We start from the raw sequence: 14,672 nt of genomic DNA, 5'->3' as shown, positions 1-14,672 counted from the left end.
TTATGGTCATTTTACGCCCTTCGTCCGTCGTTATCTCGCTTCGTCGGGATGTCAAAAGGTCCGAAAACATGCAATTAACCTAATGTACCGGTTCTTAACAGTTGGCGCCGGCGTTAGTCGAGCACTATCATATTTCCTCTTACAAACAAGCAAATTGTACGTCACCGCCGAAGGTCTAGACAAGGACAATACCGCCCTTAGAGACCGGAATTCCTTCCTGATGTGTAATAAATGAAAACTGTTAGGTTAATACTTGTTTGTCTCGTTTAGCCAAGAATCTGATTGTATCTTTTTGAAAAATTTGGAATTATGTACCTACCTACTTTGTTTAGTTTGCGTATATGTATTACATATCTACGCTTGTTAATGTGTTGATTGTACCTAAATGTTAAATGAAATAAAAAAAGGTAAATAACTTTTTAAAATTTGTATTTTGTCTTAAGAAATTTGTACCAAAAATGTATCTTTTTACACAGCTATAATACTCATATTTTATTGCACTTAATAATAAAAATCTCAATCTCTCTCTCAATTGTGTTACATTATTTAAAAATATGTACAACTTTGTAACTGTAACTTTCAAGCCTCTACCGTGCCTATTTTCCTAATATACTACATTTTTTCAAATCACAGTTTACGAATTCAAAATTGCATCGATCGAAAATCCTGTCGATTTCTTTTTTTCCTGTTTGGAAGATTGTTGAAACTGGAAGTATAAAGAGTCACTTCGTTTCTCTTTCCGGTGAGAAAAGTAGTATAGAGGGTAAAAGTACCCATAAGCCCGTAAATTTGAATTTTCTCCACCAACAATGTTCCGTTGATACTGTCCAACATCAAGTGTCATCGGGATCGCAGGTGATAGGCTAGCACCACTGTCAACATCCGGTGATGATGGTGGGGTACTACCACGACTAAGTGAGCCGGAATATTCATAATATGGATGGTAGATTCTACGATCAAGCATAGTCGAAATCATAGGTGATGGATTTGTCGTATGATTCATTTCATGTCGTCGAGGTGGTAAGAATTCCCTGTCAGTTTCACTCCTGGGTAGACCCGGGTGTCTGTAATATCCAAGTCTAGCATCAGGTCTTGCGGGTGTAAACGTATACGGACCACCACTCATTTCTATCTGCGGAAATGTCAGCTGCGTACTAGTGGACATTTTATGGTATCTATAATATGGATAATCATTTCCAGTAGCGGGACCTGTTGTTCTCTTGCACCTCCATTCGTCATATTTGGATAACATTGAATGATCTTCACGATCACAAGATATCGTCGTCGGAAAAACTTCCGAATCGGTGGTGTTTACGTTGCTGTCTAACTCCGGCTGTGGCGACGACAATGGCACACTTCTCTTACTGTCTGGCGTATCTGATCGATCGTCATCACATTCTCGCTTATCACCACATTTTTCATTTTTAAGAAACCCTTTTGCATAGGGATTGTTTTGAATTTTTAAACGCACAATATTTTTATTCTGTAAAAAAAAATTCAAAAATCAATAGTTGCTCAATGTTTTCTGGACTGGGGTCCGCAAATTGTTAAAAAAAAACTAACCTGATAAGCTGTAACTCCAAAAAATTCTGTTTCAGGAAATAAAAACTTCCTCATGGGAACAACACCAAGAGCTTGTGGGTCTGTCGTTTTCGCTATCAAGAGTCTAGGTTGATACAAATGCATCGACGACAGAACTATCTGATCCGCAGGTGGATTGCATGATGTGTTAGTTACTTTAAGTTTCTCAAATGTGATGTCTTTGGACATCCAATGAGAGCCTTTCGCTGGCGATTCTGGATGCAAATAAAGCCGCTTTGCACTTTGCGTTTCTTCAGGCCCAGCAGGAGTCCAACCCACAGACGGGGAGTACTTAAAGCGATACGGCGCCACAAGAATGATTTCCAAATAGACGCAATAGTCTTGCATGGGATCGAGGTCGTAGGTTTTGTACGCTGGGACGGGAAATAATCTCCTGAAAAAATAAAACGGCACCCATTAGATTATGCAAAGCGAGCAACTCCGCATTTAACACCCGACTGGAGGGTTAAAGACGCCGCCCAAAGTGTGTTACCGAGAACTGAAAAGATGAGACACACATTGACCACCCCGACATAAGCTTTTGTCAAAGCACCGACAATGCACGCGTCTTTACTTTTTGTTGGGGATTGTACAGAAGTGCCGCTTTTAATGAAAACTTTGTCGCATTTTCCCGGAAATCGTTCCTTAAATCACTATAATCAAGAATCAATTCTGCGTTTCCGGAAACGTGCCATCTGACCGATCCCTGCGGATTATAATTAAGAAAACAAAGAGGCGGAGGCCGCATCTGTTTGGTGGGCCGATTTAAGGACCGCTTATTTGAAAGTTCGGACCCTGTTAAGTATTGTGGCGCCTTCACCATCAGACAAACAAGACTGTCATCACAATACAATTTACGAAGAATTAACGGAAAGATGTTTAAACACGCGAGAGCTACCACATGTTGAGTGCGAAATATCAACGCAACATAAACATTTGACAATTTGGGCCCTAAACAAAATAATAACTTCCCGTTCTGACCTAAAATAATAAAATTGAGTAAACAGCTCTCGGGGATCGTAAATATTTAAATTTCAGGCATTTGGTCGTGAGGGTGTAAACTCAAGTACCTGCACCAAGCTTAAATTGTTTTATAGCAGTCACAATTAGCCACTTGAGTTTAAATGGGGAGTGCGGTTTTCAGGCCAAAAGTTAACTGCAGAGGTGTAACAAACAAAATTACTGAACAGTTTTTAATGCATAAAACAATTATCTCGTGCAATAAATAATATTCTTTACTTTTATAATTTTCGTAAGTTATGAAATTTTCAATAAGAAAGGTGCTAAAAAACCCAGGATCATAATGTTGTTACACAAATTTTAAAAATCTTAAAGATTTTAATCAAAAGTTTTTCAAAAATGTGATTCGTTTAAAGAATCTTCAAAAATAGTTAAACTAACCCCCAATTATGAAATCAGCCTAAAGTTACTTTAACATTAAAGTTTACCATTTACCATAGAAACATATTGTTGAAACAATCTGGCCCTCAGGGCCAGTTTCATAATAAACTTAAAGTCGACTTCATCTTAAATTGACTTTAATGGATTGTTTCAACAATATGTTTCTATGGTAAATGGTAAACTTTAATGTTAAAGTAACTTTAGGCTGATTATGAAATTGGGGGTTAATCTGTTAAAATTATGAAATGACACTTCTACAATAACGAATATTACTTTTACTCGAAAACGATAAAAAGTTGAAGACTATGTATTCTATTTTTCTTTTTTATTTCGTGTCCAAAAATTTACTCAAACTGCCAATATTACTTATTTATTATACCTGAATCATAATCTCTGCTTTTGACACTAAAATACGTACAAAATCGGCCCTTTAAAGCACTAAAGCTTTAAAGTGGCTTAGGTAACAACAAATTTACCTACATTTTGAACAATGATAAATACACATTTATACACTATTTATAATAAATATACATCGCAACGAAACAACAACAATTGACCATTTCTATATCAACGATTAATGATTACGTACTTCGGAAAAGGTATATGAATTTACTTTTTTTGTTATAATTTTCAGATTGTAGTTCAGGTATAATAAAAAGTAGCATATGATACACGTATGTAAGGGACTTTAAAACACTTGCGACATTAAAAGCACTCCGCTACGCGTCGTGCTCTTATAAACTCGCCACGCGTGCTTTAAAAACTTGCTTATAAACCTAATAATCATAATATACTATTATTTAATACACGCATAATTTCTATAGCAAGTGTTTTCTGTTCGATCATAGCAGCAATGACAAGAGTCAATAAATAAATTTGGCTCTGACTCCTCGGTACTGTCGCAATGATTCGTTACTAGTTTTAAATGAAGTAAAATATAATGCAAAAATTTACCTTCCACTTTTGGTGATGATCATCTCCGTCTGACTTTTATGGAAATTTCTCCAAAGATCTTTATTTAGCAGCTCTACAGCACAGTCACTGATTGGAGAAATACCTTTATTAAAATTACAAAAAAAAATGTAAATGATTTTAAAACAACCTGATGATTTTATTACCATTACAATTTAAACTATCCATTTCGGGCACTCGTATGTCGATTATAAACAACAAAAATTATTGATAGTCACAAGTAGAACACAGAAATAAAGCAAAAATAAGATTGGTCTTCAAAATGCACGTTCACAGAGGTGATGAATCTAACTTGTCACAATTGTTGCACTCACTAACAGTGATTGAAAATTTATGTCATGTATCCCTTAAGTAGGCAAAATTTGGCCTGAAAGAGGGCGGGCCATTATGGAAGAGGTGGCAACAGTAGGACCTATGGTACTACGTACCATAAAAGTGGGGTGAATATGATAACAAACAAAAGCTGAACATATCCCTATTTTTCGAAGAAATTTTAATCTACGCGTTTTTTATTTACATTTTTTGTCGTTTTTACCAAAATATGTCACTAAGAAATGTTTTTTTCTAACATTATTTTCTTATTTCAAAGCTTACACATTTTAGAAATACCTTGACTTATAAATAATAACAATAAAAAACTACATATTTCCAGAATGATGTGGTAAAATGTACATGTTTCTATAGGTAGGTACATCAAGAACTGGTACTGCTCTATTTTTATTAAAAATTCTTTGAACCTTTCCATATACTAATTTTCTAAAATTCTTAATTTTTCTTCCAATTATATGTATTATTATTCCAGATACAATTAAGTAGTTAGTTTTCTATTAAAACATAAAATACGAAAAAATTTTCAAAATATAATTTGCTATACGGAAAATATGTACATACTTGACTTACGTTTAGTAGAGAAATATATATGTACCTACAAGAAAATAATAAGGTCCGGTATGTATAGTAAAATCTTTAAGAAAAATACTACAAACACTAACTTTTTTTTGTCATGTTAGTACATATATTATGATACAAGTTTATAAGGAAGCCTTTAAAGCAGGCGGGACAAGTTTAAGGGCACGACGCGTAGCGGAGTGCTTTTAACGTCGCAAGTGTTTTAAAGGCCCTTATACACGCTTATTTTTTATTATACCTGCACTACAATCTGAAAATTATAACATAAAAAGTAAATCGAAATACCTTTTCCGAAGTAATCTGTGTCATTAATCGTTAATATAGAAATGGTCAATTGTTGTTGTTTCGCTGCCGTGTAGGTATACTTGGATAAATTGTGTAGGTATAAATGTGTATTTATCATTGTTTAAAATGTAGGTGAATTTGTTGTTACCTAAGCAACCTTTAAAGCTTTAGTGTTATAAAGGCCCTTTTTCGCACGCATTTTAGTGTCAAAAACAGGGATTATGATTCAGGTATAATAAAATAGTATATTAAAAGACAAGTTTCATAAGACCAGTCTTGAAGCACGAATTCAAGATTAAAAAACGAGTGGCGTAGCCACGAGTTATTTTAAAGAATGAGTGCTTCAAGGTCTTATGAAACGAGTTATGTCCAATATTTTTTGTAATTTGCCCTTTTTAAGCCGTTTTTAAACAAAAATGTTTACTTTCCTCGATTTAGGGATTTTTGTGGCGGTTGGTAATGTCTTAATTTTAAAAGTGAAAATTTGATCTTCAAAGTCGCCTTTTGTTTTATCCAAATTCTGTCGCAAAACACGAATATGGAAGATAATCTTTCATGTACGCCCGCTGAAATACGTTACATTGCCAAAAGTACGGTCGCGAATTTGTTGCCTGTTAAATCCTGATAAATAATACTTTGCACATTTTGTAATTTAAACTGACACGCATGACGGATCAAGCTATGCCAACCTAAAAATTTTCGTAAAATGTTCCGTGAAATAATGGCTATAAGGACATCCCAGATGATGACGTCGCGTTCGTTAATATGTCTATTAGAGAATCAAATTGGAGGCAAATTACAAAAAATGACTTTTTTGTTCATTTATTTTTTAATCAAGTTTAAGGATAAGTAGTGTATCTACTACTAAATTTTGTCATAAAATTTTGAGTACCCTCTTCGGTGTTGTGAATTTTTAATCTTTTTGGAACAATTCGTAGCTTGCAAATGGGCTCTAGTACAAAACAACATTAAAATAGGAAAAACAAGAAGGTGACAATACAAAAAGTCGGATCTTAAGAAGGGATAACACTAAAGAAAATTGAGAAAAATATTTGTTGTTTACTTTCTTAAACAGTCAGGGACATAAAAACATAACAACCAAAATGATACAAAACATCTTGAAAGCTATTGCTTTCGTTATTATCGTTATTATTACAAAGGATACTAACAACAATAAAATATTGTAATTTTTATGCAGGGAAATATGATTGTAACAAGTTGCAAGAATATCTTCCATTTATGAGAGCTGTAATTCCAAATAAAAATTATAATATTTTTTATAATTATATAATTATAATATTGTATTGATAACATAATTACATAACATTTTTGATTTACAATGCAAAAATTTCTGATAATAATGCGGAATCTGGAAAAGTGCCCCAAATGCTTGCAGCGTTTCCACGTTGAATAGCAAGGGAAATCCTCTCGAAAAGGAATTTCTTTGATTTTGAATCGCCTGATTCCGCAACAAGTCGGTTTCCGATGACATTAATGAAATCGATAGCTTCTTCGCACCAAGAAATAATATGAAATTAGCAGTCAGAATTCAAAATAAATAAAAAATTGGGTAATACAGCTCGAACAAGCAAAGTTAAATTTTTAAGAAGTAAAATTAATTAACTTGTAAAATTTTACAAAATCGTTTTTTTTTTATGGAAAATTAGTCCTACATATTTTCAAATTAAGAAAAAATTGTTGAACATAAATTGTCAAATATAAAATTAAAATAAAATTGAAAAATCCTTAAAATTGAACGGTACATAAGGATAAAAACTTAATTACTCTAGACAGAATTATTACTTGGATCTAAATCCAACAGAAATTCGAAATTTCTTAACAGAAAACAAGCAATCTAATTTTCTAACTGATTTTTATACTTATCTCATTTTAACACTGATGAGTCATTATGTTTACGAATTTTGCTTACTACATAGTAAAGTACTTTTCGTATACTAACAAATAAATGACAATAGTAGGTATATTATGATACAAGTTTATAAGGAAACCTTTAAAGTTTAAAGCACGCGCGACGAGTCGCAAGTGCTTTAAAGGCCCTTACAAACGTGTATCATACGCTATTTTTTATTATACATACCTGCACTACAATCTGAAAATTATTACAAAAAAAGTAAATTGAAATACCTTTTCCGAAGTCATCTGTGTCACTAATCGTTGATATAGAAATGATCAATTGTTATTGTTTCGTTGCCATGTATATTTATTATAAATTATATATAAATATGTATTTATCATTGTTCAAAATGTACTGTCGCGAGCAAAAAAATCTGGTCGTGAATGTCATTTCAAAATTTGGTTAGATTGTCACAAATTAAAAAATTTTCCCTACCTGATTATGCCCATGTCAACAAAGTGTCAAAAAAATGAGAAAAAAAATGACAATTAATGTCATACAACATGATGATAGGTTATGATATTTACGACTGTTTTACAATAGAGCATTTTCCATTGTGCCAAAGCTTGATTTTGACGACCAGTTTTTTTTGCTCGCGACAGTAGGTGAATTTGTTGTTATCTAAGCAACCCTTAAAGCTTTAGTGTTTTAAAGGCCCTTTTTCGCACGCATTTTAGTGTTAAAAACAGGAATTATGATTCAGGTATAATAAAAAATAATTTAAAAAATAAGAAAACTGTAATACCTTATATTTAAACAATAATCTTCATGAATTTATATTTTTAAAAAGTTATACTTTTACAATATACAAGGTGTCACAAAATTGGCGTACAAACTACTTACTACTTTATCGAGGATGCTTAAATGTACATGAAAAAAATATCGAAAAAATGTTTCCGTCAAAAAAATTAATTATTTTTATTATTATTATTAACGGTAATACCTATAGTTGAATTTTTTTAATAAACAATTGTCAAAACGTTGTCTTGTTGGTATGAGCCAAACTGTGATTTTCATGATAATACGATTGGTCACATTGAGTGTCAACATTTTTTTATGTAACTGAGCCTGCGCCCTAACGAGCAAGAGTTTATTTCAAATTCGAAAAGGTTTCTCCTGATTTCTCATTAAATTTGTTTTGAAAATGAATTCACGGAAGAAAGGTACGGGAAGTGAAGTGAACATAACCTTAACCATGATTTGGTGTCAAATTGTTATACAGCTGGTCCATATGTCCAAATTTTAGGGTGGTACAGTATGGTTTTTTACTTCATTTTGACACTGACAATTGTTTATTAAAAAAATTTCACTATACAATGTAAACAAAGATATATTCGTACATGATTACCTTGCAATGTTATCGTAGTGGATTTAAAATATTTTTTCGATTTCCAAAGCTTCTAAATTCTCTATTATGCAGGATTAAATATTGGTAGTGAGTGATCTTGTACTTTGTGATAATATGTACGATTAGAGGTAGCTGTCATGACAATTTCATACATATATTTCAAAATAATGCAAAAAATCAGCAAATAAGTCCAATAGAATTTTTTTAACATTTTTCTGACGTTTGCGGTAATCTCTTCTACACCGTAGTGCACCGTTAGTACGCCATTTTTGGGACACCTGTATAGGGAATTTTTCCATTTTTGAATTTTTTATATCTACAGTTTAAAATTTGTAATGAAATGTGTTAGAAATATATACCGGGTGTAGAATTGGTTTACGAGACATAGGATTTTACATGTAAAAATAAAGAGTTTCAATTATTGGCTCCCCTAACATTTTTATGTCAAAATAGTTAAAATGAAAGTTAGAGAGAATTAAAATAACTGTCTAATTTCAATTTTAGTTTTATTCTAACATCTTGTGGTACTGAAAGAAAGGCAAGAAAAGAGTTAACACAAAAATACTAAAAAGTACTACTAGGCATGAAATTTTCTTTCTTTCTTTAAATGGTATTATGGAGGATCTTCTTTAAGAAATTTCCAAGCAACATTTGCTTCAGGTTTCCCAGACCGACCAATTTCAGCCATAGAAACAATTCGAAGAATTGGAACATTTAATGGAAGATACCTTTTCATTCATCCTGTAGTCCTGTACAAGTTCATTTGAAGGGCAGATCAAAAGAAAATTAAATAATAGTGAAACCACCCGACAAATAATTTTAGAAGTCAAATTTCATTGCTAGTACTGCTTTTTAGTATTTTTGTCTTAACTCCTTTCTTGCATTTCTTTCAGTACCACAAGATGTTAGAAAAAAACAAAGAGTGGAATTAGACAGTACTTTTAATTCTCTCTAACTTTCATTTTAACCATTTTGCCATAAAATTATTAGGGGAGCCAATAATTGGATCTCCTTATTTTTACATGTAAAATCCTATGTCTCGTAAAGCAATTCTACACCCGGTATACAGGGTGTCTCAGCTAAGATTTTCGAGCCTGATAACTCGGTTATTTTCCAAAGGATTTTTGTGAAATTTAAAATGCAGATATTTTAGGCGGTGAAGAATAAAATCCCATTAATGCAATTATCCAAGTCTTAAAAACGTAATTTTAAATGCCTAAAAAATTGATCGTCAATAAAAAATGCTGTAGGGAGAAACTCGTCCTGGAAAGACATCTGGTTTGCAAGAAAAAAGCAAAAAAAACTGTGTTAAACGTGGCTGCAAATGCAAAAACGTAGACGCGTATGAAACAAACGCGCGCCATCGCCGAATTTTGGTCACCCCTTTTCGCACAAACGCAGGTGACATATTTGACGTTTATCTTGCTAACCTTACAAACATTTACAAAGTTAAAGACAACATTTGGACGTAATTTATTATACTGGATGCTTTAATTCTTCCATAAAGGACTAAAACACGATCGGGATATTTTAGCAAGGTAATTTAGTTCACGTACCTACGTTTCCTGTGTCTTCAAATAAATTGACGACTCTCTTAACCTTACATTTTGTAAAGCCTACATTTGGATAGTGTTCCACAAGAAAACGAACTGTGTCATTGAAGTTCTTACGACACTCTCCATAGGCAAAAATTGTTTCCCTTTTCAACAATATTGAAATTTCTGCCGCTGTAGTCTATTTTTAGAGTATTTTCAATTAATTTACACAATTTGACGTTTCTAATAAACTGCGCCCAATTTTGACAGATTTTAAAGGGTGTACAAAATGTTGTTTGGCAATCTTTCATCAATTGTTTCAAAAGGTAACTGCTCAAATACCTTCAAATTTTACATTAAATTTTTAACAACAAAATCTAATCTTTTCGTTGAATCAGACGAGTGATTGAGTTAATTGTTTGTGTATACCCCTATTTTTTAATGTTTAACAATCTAATAATAATCGCGCCTAATTTTCAATAAAGGAAGCATGTGTATATGCACAGTAAATGTAATGTTTCAAGTACCCCTATTCATTTTTGCTTAGTTTATTAAGAAGAACTTCTCTACCGGCAAGAATGGATACCTAACTATTTCATAATACATACAGGGTGACTGACGAAAAACCTTTGACGCTGTATCTTACTTATTCTTTATCCGATTTGAATAAATGACACATCAAATGAAATAGTTCGAAAAGCACTTTTTTATTACCCTATTCTATATTTTTTTCGACATCTATGTTTTGACAGACGATAGCCAACTTTTTTTTTTTCAAATTACACTCTATATATTTTTTTATTCGTTCTTATAAACAATCTTCTTCTAAATATTCGTGCATTAAAAGAAAAAACAAAAAATGTATTTTAATTGAAAAAAATTGTAAATCAAAAATCAAGTAATCAAATTTGTAAACAATACAAAATCTATTCTAGTTGCTCAAAATTTCCTCAATGCTGTTGCAGACACTGTCGATACCTTCTAGAAATACCTACCTTTGCATTCAGTAAAAAATTTCGGGGCTTTTCCTTACATACTCGCACTATCCATTTTCTTAACTCTTTTTGGGTACCTGGTGGGGTCAAATAAACATTGTCTCGAAAGTTTCGAATGAAGATAAAGAAATCTAATGGATTCAAATCTGGGGATGTAGCGGACCATCGAATAGCTCCATGAGCACCCATTCCCCGTTCACCAAAATGATTTAAATGATTTTAAAATACAAAATTCATGCGTGCATTACGTGAATTGGCGTCGTCCTGATGAAACACGGCTCTATTCAACACTGCTAATGGTATCTCATCCAGAATGTTGCTTATTTCGTTTGATAATAAATAATACGATATTTTGTTTGATCGAGACTGCTATCAATAAAAAAGGAACCCACTAGTCCATTCTATCTCCAAAAAAGCCACACCACACGTTAACACTAAATCGTCTTTGGAAATTTTCTTCCACAGCAACATAAAAAATAATAATAACTGTTTTGACAAATGAATATTCAGAGCTTACTTAGTCATTTCGAGCATGTAGAACAAACTTCTCTCTTGTTTATTTTGGTCACTTGATTTTTAAATTTTGTACATTTACTCTTTAATTTCTCGACTTTTGTTTAATGAATGGGTATAGTTCTTTACATTTGTATATTCAGAAGACAAATATCTATAATACTGAAGAGAAAAAAATGTACAGTGCTATTTGAAAAAAAGAAGCTGATGTTCATCTGTCAAAAACGAGACGCAAGAATTTTTTTTAATTAAGTTGGTATTGAAGTGTTTTCAAAATTATTTCATTTGACGTGTCATTTACACAAATCTGATAAAAAATAAACAAGATATAGTCCAATTTTTACCCTTTTGCGATGACGTCATTATCTAGTAACTTTAAGTATGTTTGAGCTAGGATCAGAAACAAATTTGAATTGATCAGAAATAACTATAAATGTGTAAAATTTGTTGACAATTGCTTCGAAAGGTTATGTTTGTAGTCAATGTAATAAGTGAAAGAAATTGAAAATTGTCAAATTGACAGGAGCATAAAATAACCTCAAAGTGGCCATCAATAAATAAACGTGCCTTTTTTTTTTGTTTTTTTCTGTTTCTGTCGTTTCAATAAAGAGAAAGCGAGGAAGGAAATCGTGACGTCACCTCAAAAGGGTAAAAATTGGACTATACAGCATCAAAGGTTTTTCGTCAGTCACCCTGTATAATAATATGTAATATTAATTTCATAATAACCTGCTTATGGACAGGAAGTTTATTTTTTATGTAACTTATTTATTTATACAATTTAATAGTTATTTATGGTATAAGTGGGTTATTTAAGATATTACCCACGAGAGGTATTTGTAACCTACGAGGGCTTGCCCGAGTAGGTTATTACCTCGAGTGGGTAGTACTTAATAACCCACGTATGCCATACAACGTTTTATCCAATATTCCACAATTTTTAGATAATGACATTATTGATGAAATTCTGCTCCCGATGGGTTATGAACGTTAATAACCCACGGTGCTAATGGCAACGTGGGTTATGTATGTTATAACCCACGGTGCAAATGGCAACGTGGGTTAAAACAACAGACTAGTTATAGCCCAGTTTACTCAATTAAAACTAACTAGTAAAACACGATATTACTATTGAATGTTGGATAAAATCAATTAATCATAATTTGCGTTTTAAAAATCATATTAACATGTAAAAAATTACATACTCGGGAAATAAAACCGTCTGCAGATGTTTATAGATGAGTATTTTAAACGTTGTAAAGGTAATTTTTAGTTAAAACTACAGACCAAAACAGAACATACCTAGTAGAAAATAAAGTAACACCATTGTTGATTTTGTTATGACGAATATTTTATCTTGGTCACTCTTAATGCAGTTGTTTTCTTACTAATTCGTCATAATGTAAATATCATTACAAGCAAAACCTCTCCTTATAATCAGTTTCCACCTTATTGTTCTCTTACTGTATTTTGATCTTGTGGTACTCTCACAGTACTAAGTGACACATTTTTCATGTTATGTATTCAAAATTGTCAGTCCAATCACAAAATTAGCAAAAGAATGAGTCATTATAGAGACGATCGTATTTAATGTTCCCCAGAGTACCTACACATTTTAAAAACATAAATTCCATGGTATGTTATATGTGGGTCCCTAGCATCTGTACTGCAGTACCGTGTGAGCAACAATTATTACTGTTTGAGTTGGCAATAAATTCTGGTAACTTTTGGTGACTTTTACGTTATGTTCCAAAGAGAAAACCATTTTTTTAAATAAACGATTACAAAAACCAAGACGTTTAAATTTGAAATGTATCAATAAGGTCAATAAAACAAACCAAAATAGGTACAATTCACAGTCTTGAAAATTTCGTGTAAAATTTGTTATTGTTGCTCACCTGGTAGTATAAGTAGGTACAGTTCTGATCCCGAAGTAATAGTTACAAGTTATCATTGGTTATTTTATCATTTTTTAATATAAAATCATTATATATATTTAATTTTCTTATATTAACTTAGTGAAATCTGAAATATTTTGAACAGTTTTGTTACTTTGATTTTTTTTTATTACTTACTGCAAGCAATACATTGTTGTAATGACAACAAAATTCTTTTTTAGTAATCCATTTCATTTTACGATGTTACGTACAGAATATTTTTAATATTCTTAAGTTACATGTTTCAATTTCGTATTTCGTTTTTGCACCTATAATATAACAATAATTATAAGTAATTGTTATTTAAAATGCATTAAAATTTAAACGCAAATGCCTGTTTATTTATAGGAATCTACTTGATGATGTCTGTGAAAATTAGCGACGGGTAAGATTGTGAGACACTTATCCGTAATGATAATTTTATGGTGCTAATAGAATATAAATGGAAATATCAGTAATTTGTGGAAGATTATCGAGATGTTTTCACTTTTGCGGGTTGAATATATGGAAGTCTTGTCTTGAAACTTGTCATTCATGGGATGTTTATTATTTACAATAACATCCAAATGCTTCCTGTTTGGGTTTTAACAAATATTAGCAAAATATTTTAGCAATTAGAATACCGTGTACACAACAAGTTTATCAGTGTACGAAGATATTCTCCAGAGATAACTCGAACAATGTAAATCGTTTTCGACCACCATAAACTGGCGTCTGCCTTCCATTATGATTTATCTCATCTAGCTCCTTTATTGACTCTGTTTTCGAAACAAGCCGTCGAAATAAACACGGCAATTAGCGTGTTTTTTTTTTCTAGTTTGAGGGTGGTAATCTGGTCTCGCACTGGCGCCGCTTTGCACTACTTGTATCACTCAATGGGCCATTTTTTGTTAAAAACCTACGCATATCTCGGTACGTAGCTTTATATTGAAATTTTTAGACATGTTTTAGAAAAAAATATATATTTTCAGTTTTGTAATTTCTTTTGCATTCTGTTAATACTCTATTTTTTAGATTCATTAAGTGCATATAATTAATAAATATAACTGCTAGCTCCAATTCTATAATAAAAGTGATTTTCTGTTTGGTCCTTGTCAAAAAGAACATTAAGCGGAAGTGTGTCGATCAGATATCTAGCACCACTGCTTGCATCGTTAACTTGCTTGTAACCTTAACTGCACTATCTATTGAAGAATGGAAAACTTTCACGTGGTAATTGCTGTTCGTTGCAAATCCCGGTGGCGACAAGAACTTATAAAGGGGTTTTTAGGCGAGACATAA

The 14,672-nt window shown here is 32.1% G+C and overlaps 2 protein-coding genes across 2 annotated transcripts in view; one reads left to right on the top strand and one right to left on the bottom strand.

Annotated features, from left to right (window-relative positions):
• LOC138125983 (4-aminobutyrate aminotransferase, mitochondrial-like) overlaps window positions 1-14,672 on the top strand; it is a 48,218-nt gene that overhangs the window by 9,937 nt on the left and 23,609 nt on the right. The gene's annotated exons all lie outside the window — the stretch shown is intronic.
• On the bottom strand, window positions 413-4,597 carry LOC138125984 (T-box-containing protein TBX6L-like). The gene is made up of 4 exons (XM_069041603.1): window positions 4,101-4,597; window positions 3,937-4,039; window positions 1,564-1,975; window positions 413-1,483 (listed from the first exon to the last, which is right to left on the bottom strand). Exons 1-4 carry the CDS (start codon window positions 4,120-4,122, stop codon window positions 635-637), a joined length of 1,386 nt encoding a protein of 461 aa, XP_068897704.1. The 5' UTR covers window positions 4,123-4,597; the 3' UTR covers window positions 413-634.

This window comes from Tenebrio molitor, chromosome 3 (assembly GCF_963966145.1).
Source record: "Tenebrio molitor chromosome 3, icTenMoli1.1, whole genome shotgun sequence".
NCBI lineage: Eukaryota > Metazoa > Arthropoda > Insecta > Coleoptera > Tenebrionidae > Tenebrio > Tenebrio molitor.
Note: the sequence above shows the minus strand (reverse complement) of the source record. Positions and strands in the feature narration are given on the sequence as shown.